This window comes from Echiichthys vipera (genome assembly GCF_963691815.1).
Source record: "Echiichthys vipera genome assembly, chromosome: 4".
NCBI lineage: Eukaryota > Metazoa > Chordata > Actinopteri > Perciformes > Trachinidae > Echiichthys > Echiichthys vipera.
Genome location: NC_139829.1, coordinates 21,106,263 through 21,121,320, shown reverse-complemented (window position 1 = coordinate 21,121,320; position 15,058 = coordinate 21,106,263). Strand labels below are relative to the sequence as shown.

Sequence of the window (15,058 nt, the reverse complement as noted above, 5' to 3'; positions counted from 1 at the left end):
CGTTCGTGTGGTCGTCAATGTCATAACTTTCATATTTCCGACGACACTGTAACTAGGCAACGTTTGACAGGAGCCGAGCTAGCCTGAGCGAGCTAACAGCGGATACAAACCCTGTGCACTAACTGTGTGTGAAGCTGTCGGTGAGTTTGAGTCAACGACTGTCTGTTACTACTGCTAATGTGCTATACAACGTCCCAAAACACCAACACGGTGACGGACAACTTAACACCAGCCATCGTTACTCAGCTAGCATCAACCTCCACCGACGTCAACAACCCTTTGGCCTCTATGATGTGTTTGTTGTCTTCTTTAGAACAGCGTAAACGTTTCAGCAATAGCACGAGAAATGTCCACTAGCATGAAATGAGATAGATTTATTCACGATAATGCCAAGAGTCCTAACTTATGTACATCAAAATCATTCATATATATATAACTTGACTTACTGTCAAATGAACCTGACTATTTATTTATGTCCTATTGCGTTAAACGTTATTGTATTCAAGTCAGTACCATGGGCTATATTATGTTCATTATCATTTGCAATATATCTCCTTAACATCATGCATACATACACCCTTTTTGGTGATCTTTTGTTATCTTATTTTGTTGTTACTGCAATTTTGGAAAAAGAATTTCCTGAAGTATTAATAAAGTTCTATCTCAACTTATCTTTCTGACCAGCAGTGCACGAGAAAGCTGCCGGTGCCAATATATTCGGAGATGTTAGATACTAGTTAAACCGCTCAGTTAGGGTTAGGGTTAGAAGGTATCACTAGTCATTCCCTTGCATGCTTGGCAGGCCATAACATGTTATGTAAAAGTTGTGATGGTTAATTTTCCTCCATTCTGTGTACAGCTGGGTTGTTGTAGGTCCTGTGGCTGGGTGGCCCCCCACCCTCCCTCAGGTCAGAGCTGAGGGTTGGGGTACAGGTCTTGGACTAATGTCACAGAGTCCTGGTGAAGAGGGGGGTCTATCTCAGGCTGCCCCAAATGTCAACACTCAACATCAGTTTGAAAACCCCACTGAGACCTTGACAACAGAGAACACAGCTGAGGCTCAGGTAAGGGTGCACGTGTGATTTTTGTGTATGGGTGTAACAGCGTTGTTTGTCAAAGTCTGTTTTATGTAGATCCGTCTTTGGGGTTACGGTTTAGGTTAAGGTAAAGGCAAAAACACATCGATGACTTTTAAAAAAGACTTTAAAACAGACACATAGACCTTGTGCATACTTTGCACAGAGGGGTATAGCATTTTTCCATCACAACAAGATAAGTAATTATAACAAGAATTGTTAATGTTTTGGTTACAGTGAAAGCCGCTCTTTTGGAGAAATTGACAGTGAGTCATTGAAGTTGATTGTTTCATTTTGAAATCTATTGTGTTGCACACAAGAAAGAACCAGAATGACCTCTCAAAGTTATCATCTCACAGATCTCTGTCATCAGGATATCTACATTAAAGATTATTTTCAAGCTAATCATTCTTCCTCATTGATCAGCTGCAGGGGCACAGAAGGCCGCTTGGTTCACAGTAGTGGAATAAAGTACACTCTGAATGCGTTATCTCCAGTAGAGTTTATTTTTCAGTCATGTACAAGGCTGATCTGTGTTCAGGGAAACCCTAAGAGTTTTAAGCTGACACTGAAAAATTGATTGAAGAAACAATGCAACAAACCATGAGAAATTATACTGATTCATGGTCATGCCAGTATTTAATAGTAGTGTTAGAAATAGAATTCACTCCTCCAAACCTCTGGTGCATTGTAATGTGCCTTCAACAAAGGCTGTATAAAAACCAATAGCTGCTTATCAAATGTGATCTCAGGCAGAAATAACTTCTGCAGTTTTTGGTTGGTTTTCTGATACAACAGGATCTGTTCCTCCTGTTCATTTACAGAGGGTCATTGCCTTTTCCCTCTTATTAGCTAGACTAATTTTATTTTATTTAAATGTAAGGCTGCTACTCCTCCATCACACCACCACTGGATTAAGGACGTTATGCAGAATGTTAAACTGGAAAAAATCAGATGTACCCTCAACGGTTCAATCAACAGATTCTCCAAAACCAGGGACCTTCTGATAACTAATGTGAACAATTTACCTGGTCTGGAACTGAAGCTCTGAGTGTTTATACCTGTCGGCCCCGTAATAAGGAATGTTAGGTGCACCTTCCTTTTTTTTAAATTTAATTTTTATTTATTTTATCTTTTGTCTGTCTGTTATCTGTGGTTTTTGGGTTTGGTCTGTCTTTGTCTTTATCTTGTTGGCATTGTTTTTAAATGGTTATTTGTAAAATAGAGAATATGATTGTTTTATATGATAATTGGAAAAGTATATATAAAAGTGTTCAAAAAAAGATACAACTTCTGCATTATTTTCCTCCCTACTGAATGATATGATAGTAGGACAGATAAGAAACAGTAGGCTTGTGGAGGGGCTATAGTTGGACGTCACATACTGTACCTCTTTAAGGTATGCACACTTAAAGTTTTGTACACAGCATGTAGTCCGGCGGGGACAATAAAACCAGCATAGGGCCCAGGGCTAGTGTCAGTGTTTGCCTGTCAACGATAAGCTGGAAAATGTATGTACCTTGATGCAGTATTATAAAACACTCTCCTGCAAGTTCGTTTCTAAAGGAACTTTGACTGTTTTTGTGGTGCATGACATGAGCACAAAGGAAGGTATTGCCTGCAAGAAGACCAACAACATTTAATTCTAAGGAAGTTTTTTCCATTCACAATTTATTCTTATTCTTCTTTCAAACCTGCATCATACACATTACATTGCTAATTGGATTGTTGATCTGGCAGCTGTGTGTGATGTTGGTGTTTGTTGATGTGTCAAGCAGTGGCAGGCTCCCTCTTTCAACACTTGAAACATTAGCAGTGGTGTGCCAAATGTGTTACTGGTAGCATTGTTTGTGAATGCAAGATATTCACTGGAAAAAAGGTTGTGTATGCTAGCTGTAGCTGTGTCAGTTGTGGAAAGAAGAATAGACAAGAGGCAGCTTGTAGAGGAGGAAAGAATAAAACAGGGCTTTGTGCGTGTGGTCAAGAGGAGGCCTCATCCTTTCCTGTCCGAATGTCCTTTGCTTTGTCTCATGGTCTCAGGTTCCCCGATAGGAGCTTATTGGAGGCACACAGACTTAGCTCAGGCTCTATATTTATTCTGGAGGCCTCAGATTTGAACGGTGAACAGGTGTATACACAGGTCTATATAGTGCTTATAGCAGGCATTTGCTTTTTACTTAGTAACTGAGAAATATTGCTGTCATGAAGAAGAAATATTGATTAAGTGTTCTTTTTCTCCAGTCGTCGCCTGCTGTGGATGAGGCCTCGCCGTCTTCCACGTCCTCCTTTGAGATGCTTGACATGGAGTCGGTCCCAGCTCCTTATCGAGAAGTGCAGCCTCACTGGTTCTTCTGTCGACGGGCCGATGACAACACCTCATGGCTTCCTTTCAGCAAAGAAGACTCTGACAAACTGGAGAATGCCTGCAACACTCGTAAGCATGTACTTCACATGCAGCCTACAGTATATTCAATGCATGTACATTATGTATAAAGGTATGTGTAATTAGGTATGTGAAATAGTTTCTATAAACAGCTGTGAGAAGAGTAAATGTCAAACCAATGCAGTTGCCAACACTGGCCTGGTGCCCAGTAGGACACTTTACTCTCCTGATAGGACATGCTTAACATTATGAGCCTCATTATGGTTGATATACAGTACCTTTGTTATTAATTTAGTGTTGACGTCTTTGATATTCATATTTGAATTCTTAGAGTTCTCTTAAAATTTAAAAGCGAGATGTTGTGGTTTTACATGAGGTTGTGTGTGTGACTATTCCTTTAAAATATGAAATATCTACTGTCCATTAATAATCACATACATTACTACCAAAGGAAAAGTATAAAACAACAAAAAACAGCAGTGAATAAATTCAAAATTGTTCGCAAATATGACTTTCTATACATTTTATATAAGGTCCCCCTAAACAAGCAAAGTTCTTGTTCTTCCTTTTGACATTATAATTATTTCCAGACAGGATGGCAGTTTATTTTTCACATTCCTGTTAAAGGTATGTCCATGTTATTCCAGGAGAATGCACTTATCTTCCTGGTGAGGCTGCAGCTGCTGCTGCTGCTGCTGCTGCTGCTGCTGCTTCTTCAAGCCACTGAACAAAGATAAATACAAACTAACAATACAGTCTTGAGGGTAAAGTCTGATTCAACAGACTTGTAAAGGATCTTCCCTGCCAATTACATAACTCTTGCACATACGCCAACCTACTTCCAGGATCACTGGAGCCTTGGGTATTCAAATTCACGGTATTTCTTCAATTCTCCATTTGACACAAATAAGTGGAACATCACAGAACAAATCTACTAAACTAAAGCACAACAATAGCACACTTGCATGTTCTCAAAGAACTAAATAACACTAAAAAATATTGAAAACAAGTGGGCTGAGGTTGCCTCCAAACGGCTCTCATAGATTCACCAGTTTTTCAAATGCTGATGTTTTTCACAGCCGTCGCAAACTGATACCGACACACGAACTAGCTATCAAAACAAACAGAGAAACCCTGATTAAATCACACACAGAGGAGCGTGACATCATTCTCCGCTCAGGTAGCCATTACTCTACTGTATCTTCACATGGAAAATATTTGTTTGTTGCTACATTAATGTCCATTAAAGCTCCTTTTTAAATGTACTTTTTGAAGATTGTCTCATATTGTCTCACTTTGTATCTGCTTGTGTGTGAGTGCGTGTGCAGTAGGAGACAAGGAGGATGATGAGGTGGTGATAGCTGTGGATGGAGAGCGGTATGACGTACATGTCAAGGAGAGGAAACGCTATGCTGTGTACTGGGAGCAAGGCCCCACTGAAGTCTGCCGCTGTACTTGGTTCTATAAAGGAGATAAAGACACCAGGTTCATGCCTTACCCCGAGGACTTCAGCAAGAGATTGGAGGTAGTCTGACCCGAGGCTGAACCCTCACCTTCACACTGCTCATTCATACTGACTTTATTCTCTTCCCACCATTGCCTGTTCCTCATTTACTCTTTTCACATCTGTTGGTTTTTTATTCCTTCCCCTCCAATCATCGGATTTTCCAGGAGGCCTATATGATATCAGTGACCTTGGACGAATGGAAGAGGAAACTGGAGTTTCCCAACGGAGAGACTGTCATCTTACACAATCCCAAGGTAATGCCTGCTTTTAAAATATCACTATGTGCACTATAATCAGATACACGACAGAGCCACGCCATGGCCTTTCTGATTATATATTAAATTAGGGACATTGTTTCTTGCTAATAGCACCTTCATTTCCATGCGCTTCTTTCAGCTGATAATGCAGTATCAGCCAATAGGATTGCAGGACGATTGGGTGTCCTCCCCTTCGGAACAGTCCCGGCCTCGAACAGTAAAGAGGGGAGTGAACAACATCTCGGTGGAAATACCTGATGGTATGTTTGTGTGTAAGAAATATACTATAAGCTCTTCTAATAAAGCATTTCCTACAGTTTACACTTATTTCTGCGTGTTCCCAGGTGAACCAGAGAAGGTGGACCATCTTGTCTTTATGGTCCATGGCATCGGCCCTGCATGTGACTTGCGCTTCAGGTCCATCATACAGTGCGGTAAGTGTGTGTAGTTTGTATGTGTGTACTATGCATATGCATGTATTTATGTTTATGCATAACTCCTTGTTTTCTTGTCTGTCTCTAGTAAATGACTTCAGAAGTGCTTCCCTGTCGCTCCTGGGCTCTCATTATAAGCGTGCTCAGCAGGGTGGCCAGGTAGGAAGAGTGGAGTTCCTCCCAGTCAACTGGCACAATGCTCTTCATGGGGATGCCACCGGTGTGGACGAGTAAGTATGGAAATGATAAAGAGTGGACTAAACAAGATCCCTCTTTTGCACAGTACTACAGTACATAACGTATGTCTCTAAGACTTGACAGAAAATTGTGTAACTCTGTCTCCCCTCCCAGGGACATCCAGAGGATCACTTTACCCAGCATCAGCAGACTGAGACATTTTACCAACGACACTCTGCTGGACCTGTTTTTCTATAACAGCCCCACCTACTGCCAGACCATAGTGGACACAGTGGCTTCAGAGATCAACAAGCTCCACACCCTCTTTAAACAGAGACACTCAGAGTTCAAGGGAACAGTTTCAGTAGTGGGCCATAGCCTGGGTAAGACATGTATAAACACACAAACACACTAACGCTAGTCATCCAAATGGTAAATCTCAACTTTTTTCCCCTTCATCACTCATTCCTCAGGTTCGCTGATCCTGTTTGACTTGCTAACCAATCAGAGGACCGGATCAGAAGCCAGAGACGGGGTATGATGACATTCGTAGCAAAAGCTAACATCCGTATACCGACAAAAAGAGTGCATGTTTCACTACATGTGTATTAAAAAAATCCACTTCTTCCTCTTCCTCCCTGTCCTTTAGGCACCCTCTGGTGAGCCCTTTCATCTGAACTGTGACACACTGCAGCAGACTCTGACCAGACTGGGCCTAGAGCAATACTTGGATACACTACAGGCAGAAAACCTAGACCTTGAATCACTGGTAATACACACATACACACACACACACACACACACACACACACACACACACACACACACACACACACACACACACACACACACACACACACACACACACACACACACACACACACAGGTAAACAACTTTGTATTACGAAGACACATACATATGAAAGTGTAATACATAGTTTAAAACGTATGGATCTCTTCTTTTAGGCTCTTTGCCAAGACAGCGATCTCAAAGATTTAGGAATTCCTCTCGGACCACGGAAGAAGATCCTGAACTACGTCAGGAGGAAATGGCTTTCACAGGTCAGACACCCTGAAACCATACTGGGATTTATTTTTTTGGAACAAATAACTATACAACACCTTTATGTTAATGTGATTATTTGGTCTGGACTTCATCTGGAAGAAATTTAGTTGATGTGGATCGATGGAATAATGCTGGCTGATGTGGCATGTTTTTTATAAAAGTATCTCAGGGAACTGGTTTACTGCAGAAACATTGATATGAGAAGCAGGCTAATTTAAATAATAGCCAGTTCCTCTTCTGCTTGGGGGCTCTCTTTCCAAATGACTGTAAGTTTAAATAACTTTTTGTATTTTGTCAATCTAAATAGGATTGTAAGACAGGGGCAGTACGTCTGCCACCAGGGTTGCAAGTTCCACCTCAAGGGACCAGCGATGAAGATGGTGTCCAGTCGTCAGGATTGCAGCATTGCCAGTTCCACAGGGCGCAGTCGGTCACCAGTGCTGTAGACTATGAATACTTTGACGTCGGTATCGGACAGGTACAGCACATGGACACAGACACTAAAAAAGTTGTGCTTGGGAGTACAAGTAGATTAAAGCTTTGATGCATCACCTTCCTGCTTCTCTCCTTCCCCTGCTTGCCTGGACAGACCAATGGAGGCATAGCCAAGGGACAGGTGTGTCTCACATGGTGTCCCCATGCTCTCCAGCTTTGTCCTCAGCTCTCTATCTCACTGTGTTTGGGGGTTCTTTTCACATACGGTCTGGTCTGGACAGGGAAAACCCAAGGCCACTTGAATTATAGCGGCTATTTTATGAGCATTGTGCCATGACTGAGGCTACCATCTTTGTCCCATTGAGTCGTACAAACCAATACAACCCTCTGTGTCTGTCTTCATTCAGTTCTGCATGAATGGTCAGCTTACTGGTCTCCCCTTTACCTGCTATCATACTCCCTGGCCTGATGTCATGAAATGTAGTTTAAATGTTGAATGTAAACACCATTGTGCACCAGAGAAGTGTTTCCATCTGTCTGAATAGCCGTGTCTTCTCAGAACAAAAAGTGTTGCATTTAAATATATATTTCTTTTTAAATCAAATTTTATAGCAAACATGTTTCCGACCTCACCCTCTCTCTACAGGTATCCATTGATTACCCACAGCTGGCTTTCAACCCTCAAACATTTTTTGCTTTTGGCTCTCCTATTGGAATGTTCCTGACCGTTCGTGGGCTCAAACACATCGATCCCAACTACACCTTCCCAACCTGCAAGAGCTTTTACAACATCTACCACCCGGTGAGTAATTTACTGCATCCGCCCATTCAGGCACACATCCTGTGCTCAGCCCCGAAAAGGGATAACTCCTGCTTTTATCTGCCACAACTACAGCACTGAATCAACATAATAACAGGAATACTAGTAGAAGTTTTACCTATTATACCTGTGTATTTATACTAAGATTATTAAGATGAATTTACTTTTGGTATTAATTAACATGCACATGCTTTAAGAGAAAACAACCCATGAAGTTACATTCATCTTTTCCCCTCTATTGTTGTGTAGTATGACCCTGTGGCCTATCGGTTAGAGCCCATGATTGTAACAGAGATGGATCTAGAGCCCATGTTGATCCCTCACCATAAAGGCCGCAAGAGAATGCACCTGGGTATGGCGGTCTGTTTCCTTCTCCTCGTCCTTGTGGAACAATATCTTGGCGTGGGCTTTTATCGAGAAGGCCTGATGATAATCTCTGTTTCTCTTTGTAGAACTTAAGGACAGCTTGACTCGCATGAGCATGGATTTGAAGAATAATGTTTTGGGATCATTGCGGACGGCGTGGCAGTCCTTTGCCAGACTACCAGTTGCTGCACTGCCCCCGGTGGATGAAGGAGGCACTACACTAGAGAGAGACCTCCAAGAGACACATGGTAGAAAAAGCACTTTTATTATCCTTTGTGGATGTTGCGTTTGTTTGTTTGTTTGTGTGTTTGTGTGTGTGTGTGCTTGCACACAAGAGTGTGTTTAACCCAGTCTCCTCATACTCCTCTCACCCTTCTTTGCATGTCCCCTCCTCTCTCCCCTCTTCTGTTCTATCTGGTGGTTGCTCCTCACCCTTTACCACTTTACCTCGAACCTCGAACCTCAGCCTCAGCGGCAGTTGCTGCTTCAGCTAAGAGGGAAGAGAAAAGTGATGATTTTTGGACTAAAATACTGAAGTGGCCCAGGGCCCTTCATAAGCATTACTTCCAAGGTAAGCCAGGATAGTCACATAGCCAGATTATATGAGAAAAACAAGTCTGGTTTCTCTGTAAAATGTACAAGTCTATATAAACATGTTCATTCTATTTAAATTCCCTGGTTTGAATCTGGAAAACAAACATGCACAAAAGAGACAAAACAAAATCAAGTTTAGTTAAACCTACGCTACAATACCTGCATAATTCATATTTAAAAAAGAAATGATAGTACTGTGGGTTACTGCACCTCAGCTCCTTCCCAAAGAGCAAATGTTATGTAATGTAAGTCAATATTGTGGCAGGCCCTTACTACTCCTCTACTCCTCCTTCCCCAATTCCTCACTGCGTAACAATTGCTATCCATCTAATCTTTAACTTAGTGTTTAAGTAACTGTCAGGTCCTCTCCTCCCTTTACTGCTGTCAGTTCTGATTGGTTGAATTTATCGTCTGCTTCAATGATCATCAACATCACAAGCCATTAGACTAACCAGTCCATGGCGCCAACAAATAGGACCAGTTGAGAAGTAGTGATTACAGTTGTTTTTGTTAAGAAAAGTCATTCAACCAGCAGGTGATGTCATTCAATAAATGATTAACGATGTATGACATCACCGTAGGCCCTTCAGTAGCTACATGCGGTAACATGTCCTGCCCTTTTATACAGTTCCTCAAGTATTTAGTCCGTCAGTTCATTTAATGGGTCACAGGGATTACAGCTACAATTGAAACAAACTGTACAATTAAATACGTTTTTTGCCTTATTTTCCATACTATATACTGTATGGTAAAGAGGACTCATCTTTCCTTTTACAACCCATACAACAACAACAATCTTACAACTTGTTCTATCAAGTGTAGTGGTGCAAGATCCCCATCATGAGACTCTTTCGGAAGTAGTACAATTTAATGTGAGAGACAGTTTTCTTCTTTTAATGTCAGAGTTACAAGCAAGTAAATGCAGATTTCATAAATAGTAATTAAAAATGTATGCTGTTTAGAGTTCATCAGGAGTACAAAGGCCTTTGTGAGATTGCTCTTAAAACAACAACACATTTGTAACACACCAGTGACTCATCACAAAAATGGACCCGCCTTACTGACATTTGCTCAACATGCATAAACACATCATGAAAGGCAGAACGTTTACACTTATATAATCAATTAAAAGAGTAGACGTCTATTCCGTGCTCATCAAAAAAAGTCTATAAATGACACTCTAATATAACCAATTCTCTGTAAGCTTAAAACACCTATCACATCTATAGTAAACAAGTCCTTACCTATAAAAGCTTTACGGAGTGCTAATCAACACAAGCACAAGCTATGCCTGATTTTGGTGTCGTTATCCCATCAAAGTATATTCGGACGACATTTAGTGACAGACTCATCTCTACGCAAGATGATGATTATTTCCACCTGCAGACAGCAGCCACTCTCTTTTTTACTGTCCATGATCTAATCTGTTCATGTTTTGCCAAAAGTCTGACACTTATATTACCTGTACTAACACACTAACATCCTGACACTTATTCTTCTTTTACACTTTATTCTTGTTGTTAGGTTAAAATGTTTTTGTATAGTTGCACTGTTGTTATTTGCTGCTCTGTGTGCCCTGAATTGCCCCCCGGGGACAAATAAAGTTTTTTGAATTTGAATTTAAACAGGTCTGTTTACCTGTCAGTATATTTTTGTAAATGCTGTCCCTGCAGGAGGATTGTGTGAGGAGGCAGAGTCCTCAGTGTCAGCAGAGCAGCCGGAGCAGCCTGATATTAAAGTAGGGATGCTGAATGGAGGAAGAAGGATTGACTATGTACTTCAGGAAAAACCCATCGAGAGCTTCAATGAGTACCTGTTTGCCATCCAGTCTCATCTATGTTACTGGTGAGTCATGCATACCTGTGGAATGGGTGGAGTAAACATGCTCTTTTGTATTATCTCTTTGTTGTTACCCATAATACTTCCCTAATTCAGATTTCTACTTAAAAAATACATTTTATTTTCCCCTTTCTGTCTGTTAGGGAATCTGAGGATACTGCTCTCCTGCTGCTGAAGGAGATCTATGACAAGCTAGGTGTGGCCTTTGATCAGCCACAACAGTAATAAAGTTTTATGAACGTAATCTTGCTTTTCAACGTGACAGTAAGCCGGAAAGCAAGATAAATGAAGGACAGCTGTCAGAGCCGGAGGCCGCACAATCTTCTTCCAGAATGCCTTACCGTCTGGGTGTTACCTGACTGCCCCGCCCTCTCCTCCCTTGACAATAGGGACTGTTTGGCTGCAGTCAGGTGATCTCAGTTCAGATATGACAGTAAAACCTTTCTTTGAGGTAGGGGTGGCTTTATGGCGCTGTCTAAACGGCCGCTGCCGGAGTGGGTTTGGTGTCTGATAGTTGTTTCAAATCCACTCAAAACATCCCTGTCATGTTCCTGGTCGCACTTTTGAAAAAAAATCTTTTTAGAGTTATTCTTTTTTGCTTTACTTTGCACTTTCACTATATTGACATATCATGTGTACAGCTAATAGTATTGAAAAAAACAATTATCATCAGAAGATATTAAAAATGGAAAAACACATCACGTTACATACCTAAGTACTACCAAGTATAATGTTTATCACATTGGATTACAAACTAGAATTCACTCCAAGCTGTATTTGACAACAAAATGTATTTAAAAACCTGAGAGAATATAATTAAAATAGATTATAATCTATTAAATTTGATATATATTGCCCAGCCCTATGTACATCCGCAAACAATCAGAAATGTAGAGTTATAATTATAATAAGTGTCTTCAAACGAGCATCTCTGCCCTCAAGCTGTCTTGACCAAGGACGCTCTCCCTTAGCCTAACATTAGACTGTACCTTTAAAAATAAGCAGGTCCAGTGGTTATATTTGGTTAACTATAAAATGTTTAGGTTCTGAAGGAAAATGAAGGTTGATATTTTTTCTCCTGGCAGCTAGAATTTCTTTCTGTCAACATTAAGGCTGCTACTCCTAAATGTGTGCAATACAACAATAATGTTGATGTCGCTTCTTTTTCACTTCACAGATGTAGTGCTGTTTTGACTCTACCATTGACACCGAATAATATTTTTATTCCACTCGCAACATGTATTTCAGTTTGATCACCTAATATAAAAAGAAATGAAGCCAGAAACGAAGTAGGGAGATGCAGGTGCTTGAAAGGACAAGATGTTTGTCTTTCCAGAGTGTGTGCTGTTTGTCGATATGATTACAGTATGTATTTTATAAACCATACAGAAAGGCCAGTTACAGTTTCTCTGTGCCATTCCTCCTTTACCACTTTTGACCCAAAATGCATCTTTCTCTTATTCAGCAGTATATATTTGACCTAAAATATGTTTGATTCCAATACAGAGGGACATCTCACATCAGCAGTTTAACTTTTGTATAATCAAAGGGCCAAATGGTACATGTTTCTCTCATCTTTTTCTTTGTATCAGTGTTTTGTAAAATCATTTTCTGTATTGCATGCACTTCTTTGTTATGTTGGAGCAGGGTTTCTCGACATTTTATCGTCCTGACTCGATTCTTGTGTCCCAAAATGTTCATAATTCTCATGAACCGAGCAATAAGAAAGCTGTCACATTGAAATTATATGCATTTTATTTCGAGAGCATGATACATATATTATGTAGAAATTATGTTTCAATGCATATCAGTTTATTTTATATAAAACATTTATGCAACAATTATCAATATATCAGTTTTATAATTGTAACACAAGGTCCAGACTACAAAGTTAAGAAACTCTGTGTTGATTGTTTGAATGATTTGATGATGACACTTTACAAATGACTCATGTTATGCACTGTCAGGACACATCCACACAATAATGAACCTAATGGGGTTGTTTCCTCCTTTAGAAATGCACTGAACACGGAGTTATCATGTTGTCATTTCTTTTAGCTTCTGTTTCCACCGTTTCTGTCATTTTTAAAGTCTAAATAGTAAAACAGAACTTAATGGTCCCTCACTCCTCTTCCTTATCGTAACTCCTGCTTTGGCACTTGATACTAAAATGTTGATAAATACCAAAAACAAACCTTTGTGAGTACATACCCTATTAATATGGTAACGTGTGCCATAATAAAACATTACAAGTGGCTGGTGTCCTTTTGATTTCGCTGAAGCATGCTTCCTCAGGTTGAAAAAAAACATAAAATTCAACCTTTCATGTTGACATAGGAGATCATTGAACCCCTAAGTTAAACTGGATAATTTGTAAAAAAAAAATAATTCTATATCATACACAAATGGACAGGGGTGTTTAACAGGAAGAACAACACTAAACTAGTTCAGTAGTTATCCAGATCCAGAGGATAGTAGTAGTAGTCCATTGCTAGGCAACAGCCTTGGTCCTTATTAACTTCCTTTCAGCTGATGTCATTGACATACACGGCAACAGGAAATAAAGTAGGACACATTTTGAATGTTTACGTTTACAACTTTGAAAAGGTCAGAACAGCATCTAAAGACCCAGGGGTATATCACACAGAAATATTTTATAAAACACACGCACATATATATGGACGAAGGTGTCTTCATTTTTGTTATTTATGTTAAATAGTCTTGTATAGACCTTTTCAAAGATGCAAACAAACAATCTAAATGTGTCCTAGTTTATTTCCTGTTGCAGTGAATGTGAATGACATTAGCTGACAGGACGTTAACAAGGAACAAGGCTGTTGCCTAGCAATGGAATTTATTTGAAAAGGTCTATATTCCTTAACTTCCTTCAGGGAAACAAAAATAGTATTTTTTATTGCTAAACTCTAATTTATAGATTTAAAAAATGGATAAATTATTATTTAAAAAAAAAGATTAGCCTGTTTTTAATTAAAAAACGCCACATTTCCTCATAATAACGTCAAGTCTTTACATTTATGATCAACGGTAAATCCAGTTCTCAAACGTACACCCTCCACCTCGTTACTATGGGAAGTCACTTGAGCATGCGCAGTCGTGTGGACAACAGCATCACTGGCAGCGGTTGAATGACTAGCAACCTTGGACAACAAACATGAAGTAAGTTGGGACCCTTGCAGTTGTTGATTTTTATCGTGTGTCAGCGCTATTTGCTACATTATAAACTTCATTTAATATTCATATATTATTCTTTTCGTAATTCATGGCGCTAACAAGTGAAGCGAGCAAATGGTGAGAGTCTTCACCAGAGGTTGTAGCATTTCTGACTAAAAAAAGTTACACATTCACACTGTCACTCAGTCAGGGTACTTAGTTATGCTAAATGTGCTTTTGTGCGCTGTTTGTGAATGCAACTGAATAAAGGTCATACAGAAGTTAGGACCTCCATAGTGAGCCTCATGTGATTCATCTCAGTGGGAGGAAGTTATGCACTAAAGCCTCTCCACTGCTGCCTGACCCACCACTGCTCACAGGGGGTTTAGCCATTTTCATTTTATCCTAAGAGACTAACAGGAATCTCGCTTGCATCAGGAGGAATTGTTTTTAATCATTCCCTACTCTGCTGTATTGACACTTATACTTTCTCTTACTCTGTTGGTTAAACACTATCTTACTACAGTAGCTTTTCACATGTTTATAGTCACAGTTGCTCCCTATAGATGGAGCCCTTTTTGCATTGTTTGACCTGATTTTGAAGTGTGTAAATGTTTTGTTTTTCAGGATAAGAGGTCAGTGATTATCTTAGGAAATGCATGCATGCAAACAAGCTTAGCTCTGACAATGTGTGTGTGTGTGTGTGTGTGTGTGTGTGTGTGTGTGTGTGTGTGTGTGTGTGTGTGTGTGTGTGTGTGTGTGTGTGTGTGTGTGTGTGTGTGTGTGTGTGTGTGTGTGTGTGTGTGTGTGTGTGTGTGTGTGTGTGTGTGTGTGTGTGTGTGTGTGTGTAGTTGTCATGCTAAAACTAAAGGGAAATGCTATGGACTCACAGCAGGTATAGTGGGAATGTGGCACAACAAGTGGGGCTGTGTT

The 15,058-nt window shown here is 40.1% G+C and overlaps 1 protein-coding gene across 1 annotated transcript; it reads left to right on the top strand.

Moving 5' to 3' along the window:
- The first annotated feature begins 67 nt into the window (after positions 1 to 67).
- On the top strand, positions 68 to 13,172 carry ddhd2 (DDHD domain containing 2). Its single transcript, XM_083912003.1, has 18 exons — positions 68 to 140; positions 860 to 1,064; positions 3,318 to 3,510; positions 4,788 to 4,984; positions 5,131 to 5,220; positions 5,363 to 5,483; positions 5,568 to 5,657; positions 5,746 to 5,887; positions 6,009 to 6,217; positions 6,308 to 6,369; positions 6,484 to 6,603; positions 6,801 to 6,896; positions 7,208 to 7,378; positions 7,982 to 8,137; positions 8,405 to 8,507; positions 8,608 to 8,769; positions 10,789 to 10,960; positions 11,098 to 13,172. The coding sequence occupies exons 2-18, from the start codon at positions 945 to 947 to the stop codon at positions 11,177 to 11,179; spliced, it is 2,286 nt and encodes a 761-aa protein (XP_083768129.1). The 5' UTR covers positions 68 to 140; positions 860 to 944; the 3' UTR covers positions 11,180 to 13,172.
- Positions 13,173 to 15,058: the final 1,886 nt, after the last annotated feature.

What these genes read in the sequence shown, in the direction of transcription:
- ddhd2 (XM_083912003.1), top strand. Translation starts at nt 945, where the DNA reads ATGTCACAGAGTCCTGGTGAAGAGGGGGGTCTATCTCAGGCTGCCCCA. An exon ending in TTTACAACATCTACCACCCG is followed by an intron (nt 8,138 to 8,404) that starts GTGAGTAATTTA and finishes ATTGTTGTGTAG; the next exon opens with TATGACCCTGTGGCCTATCG. An exon ending in CAGTCTCATCTATGTTACTG is followed by an intron (nt 10,961 to 11,097) that starts GTGAGTCATGCA and finishes TCTGTCTGTTAG; the next exon opens with GGAATCTGAGGATACTGCTC.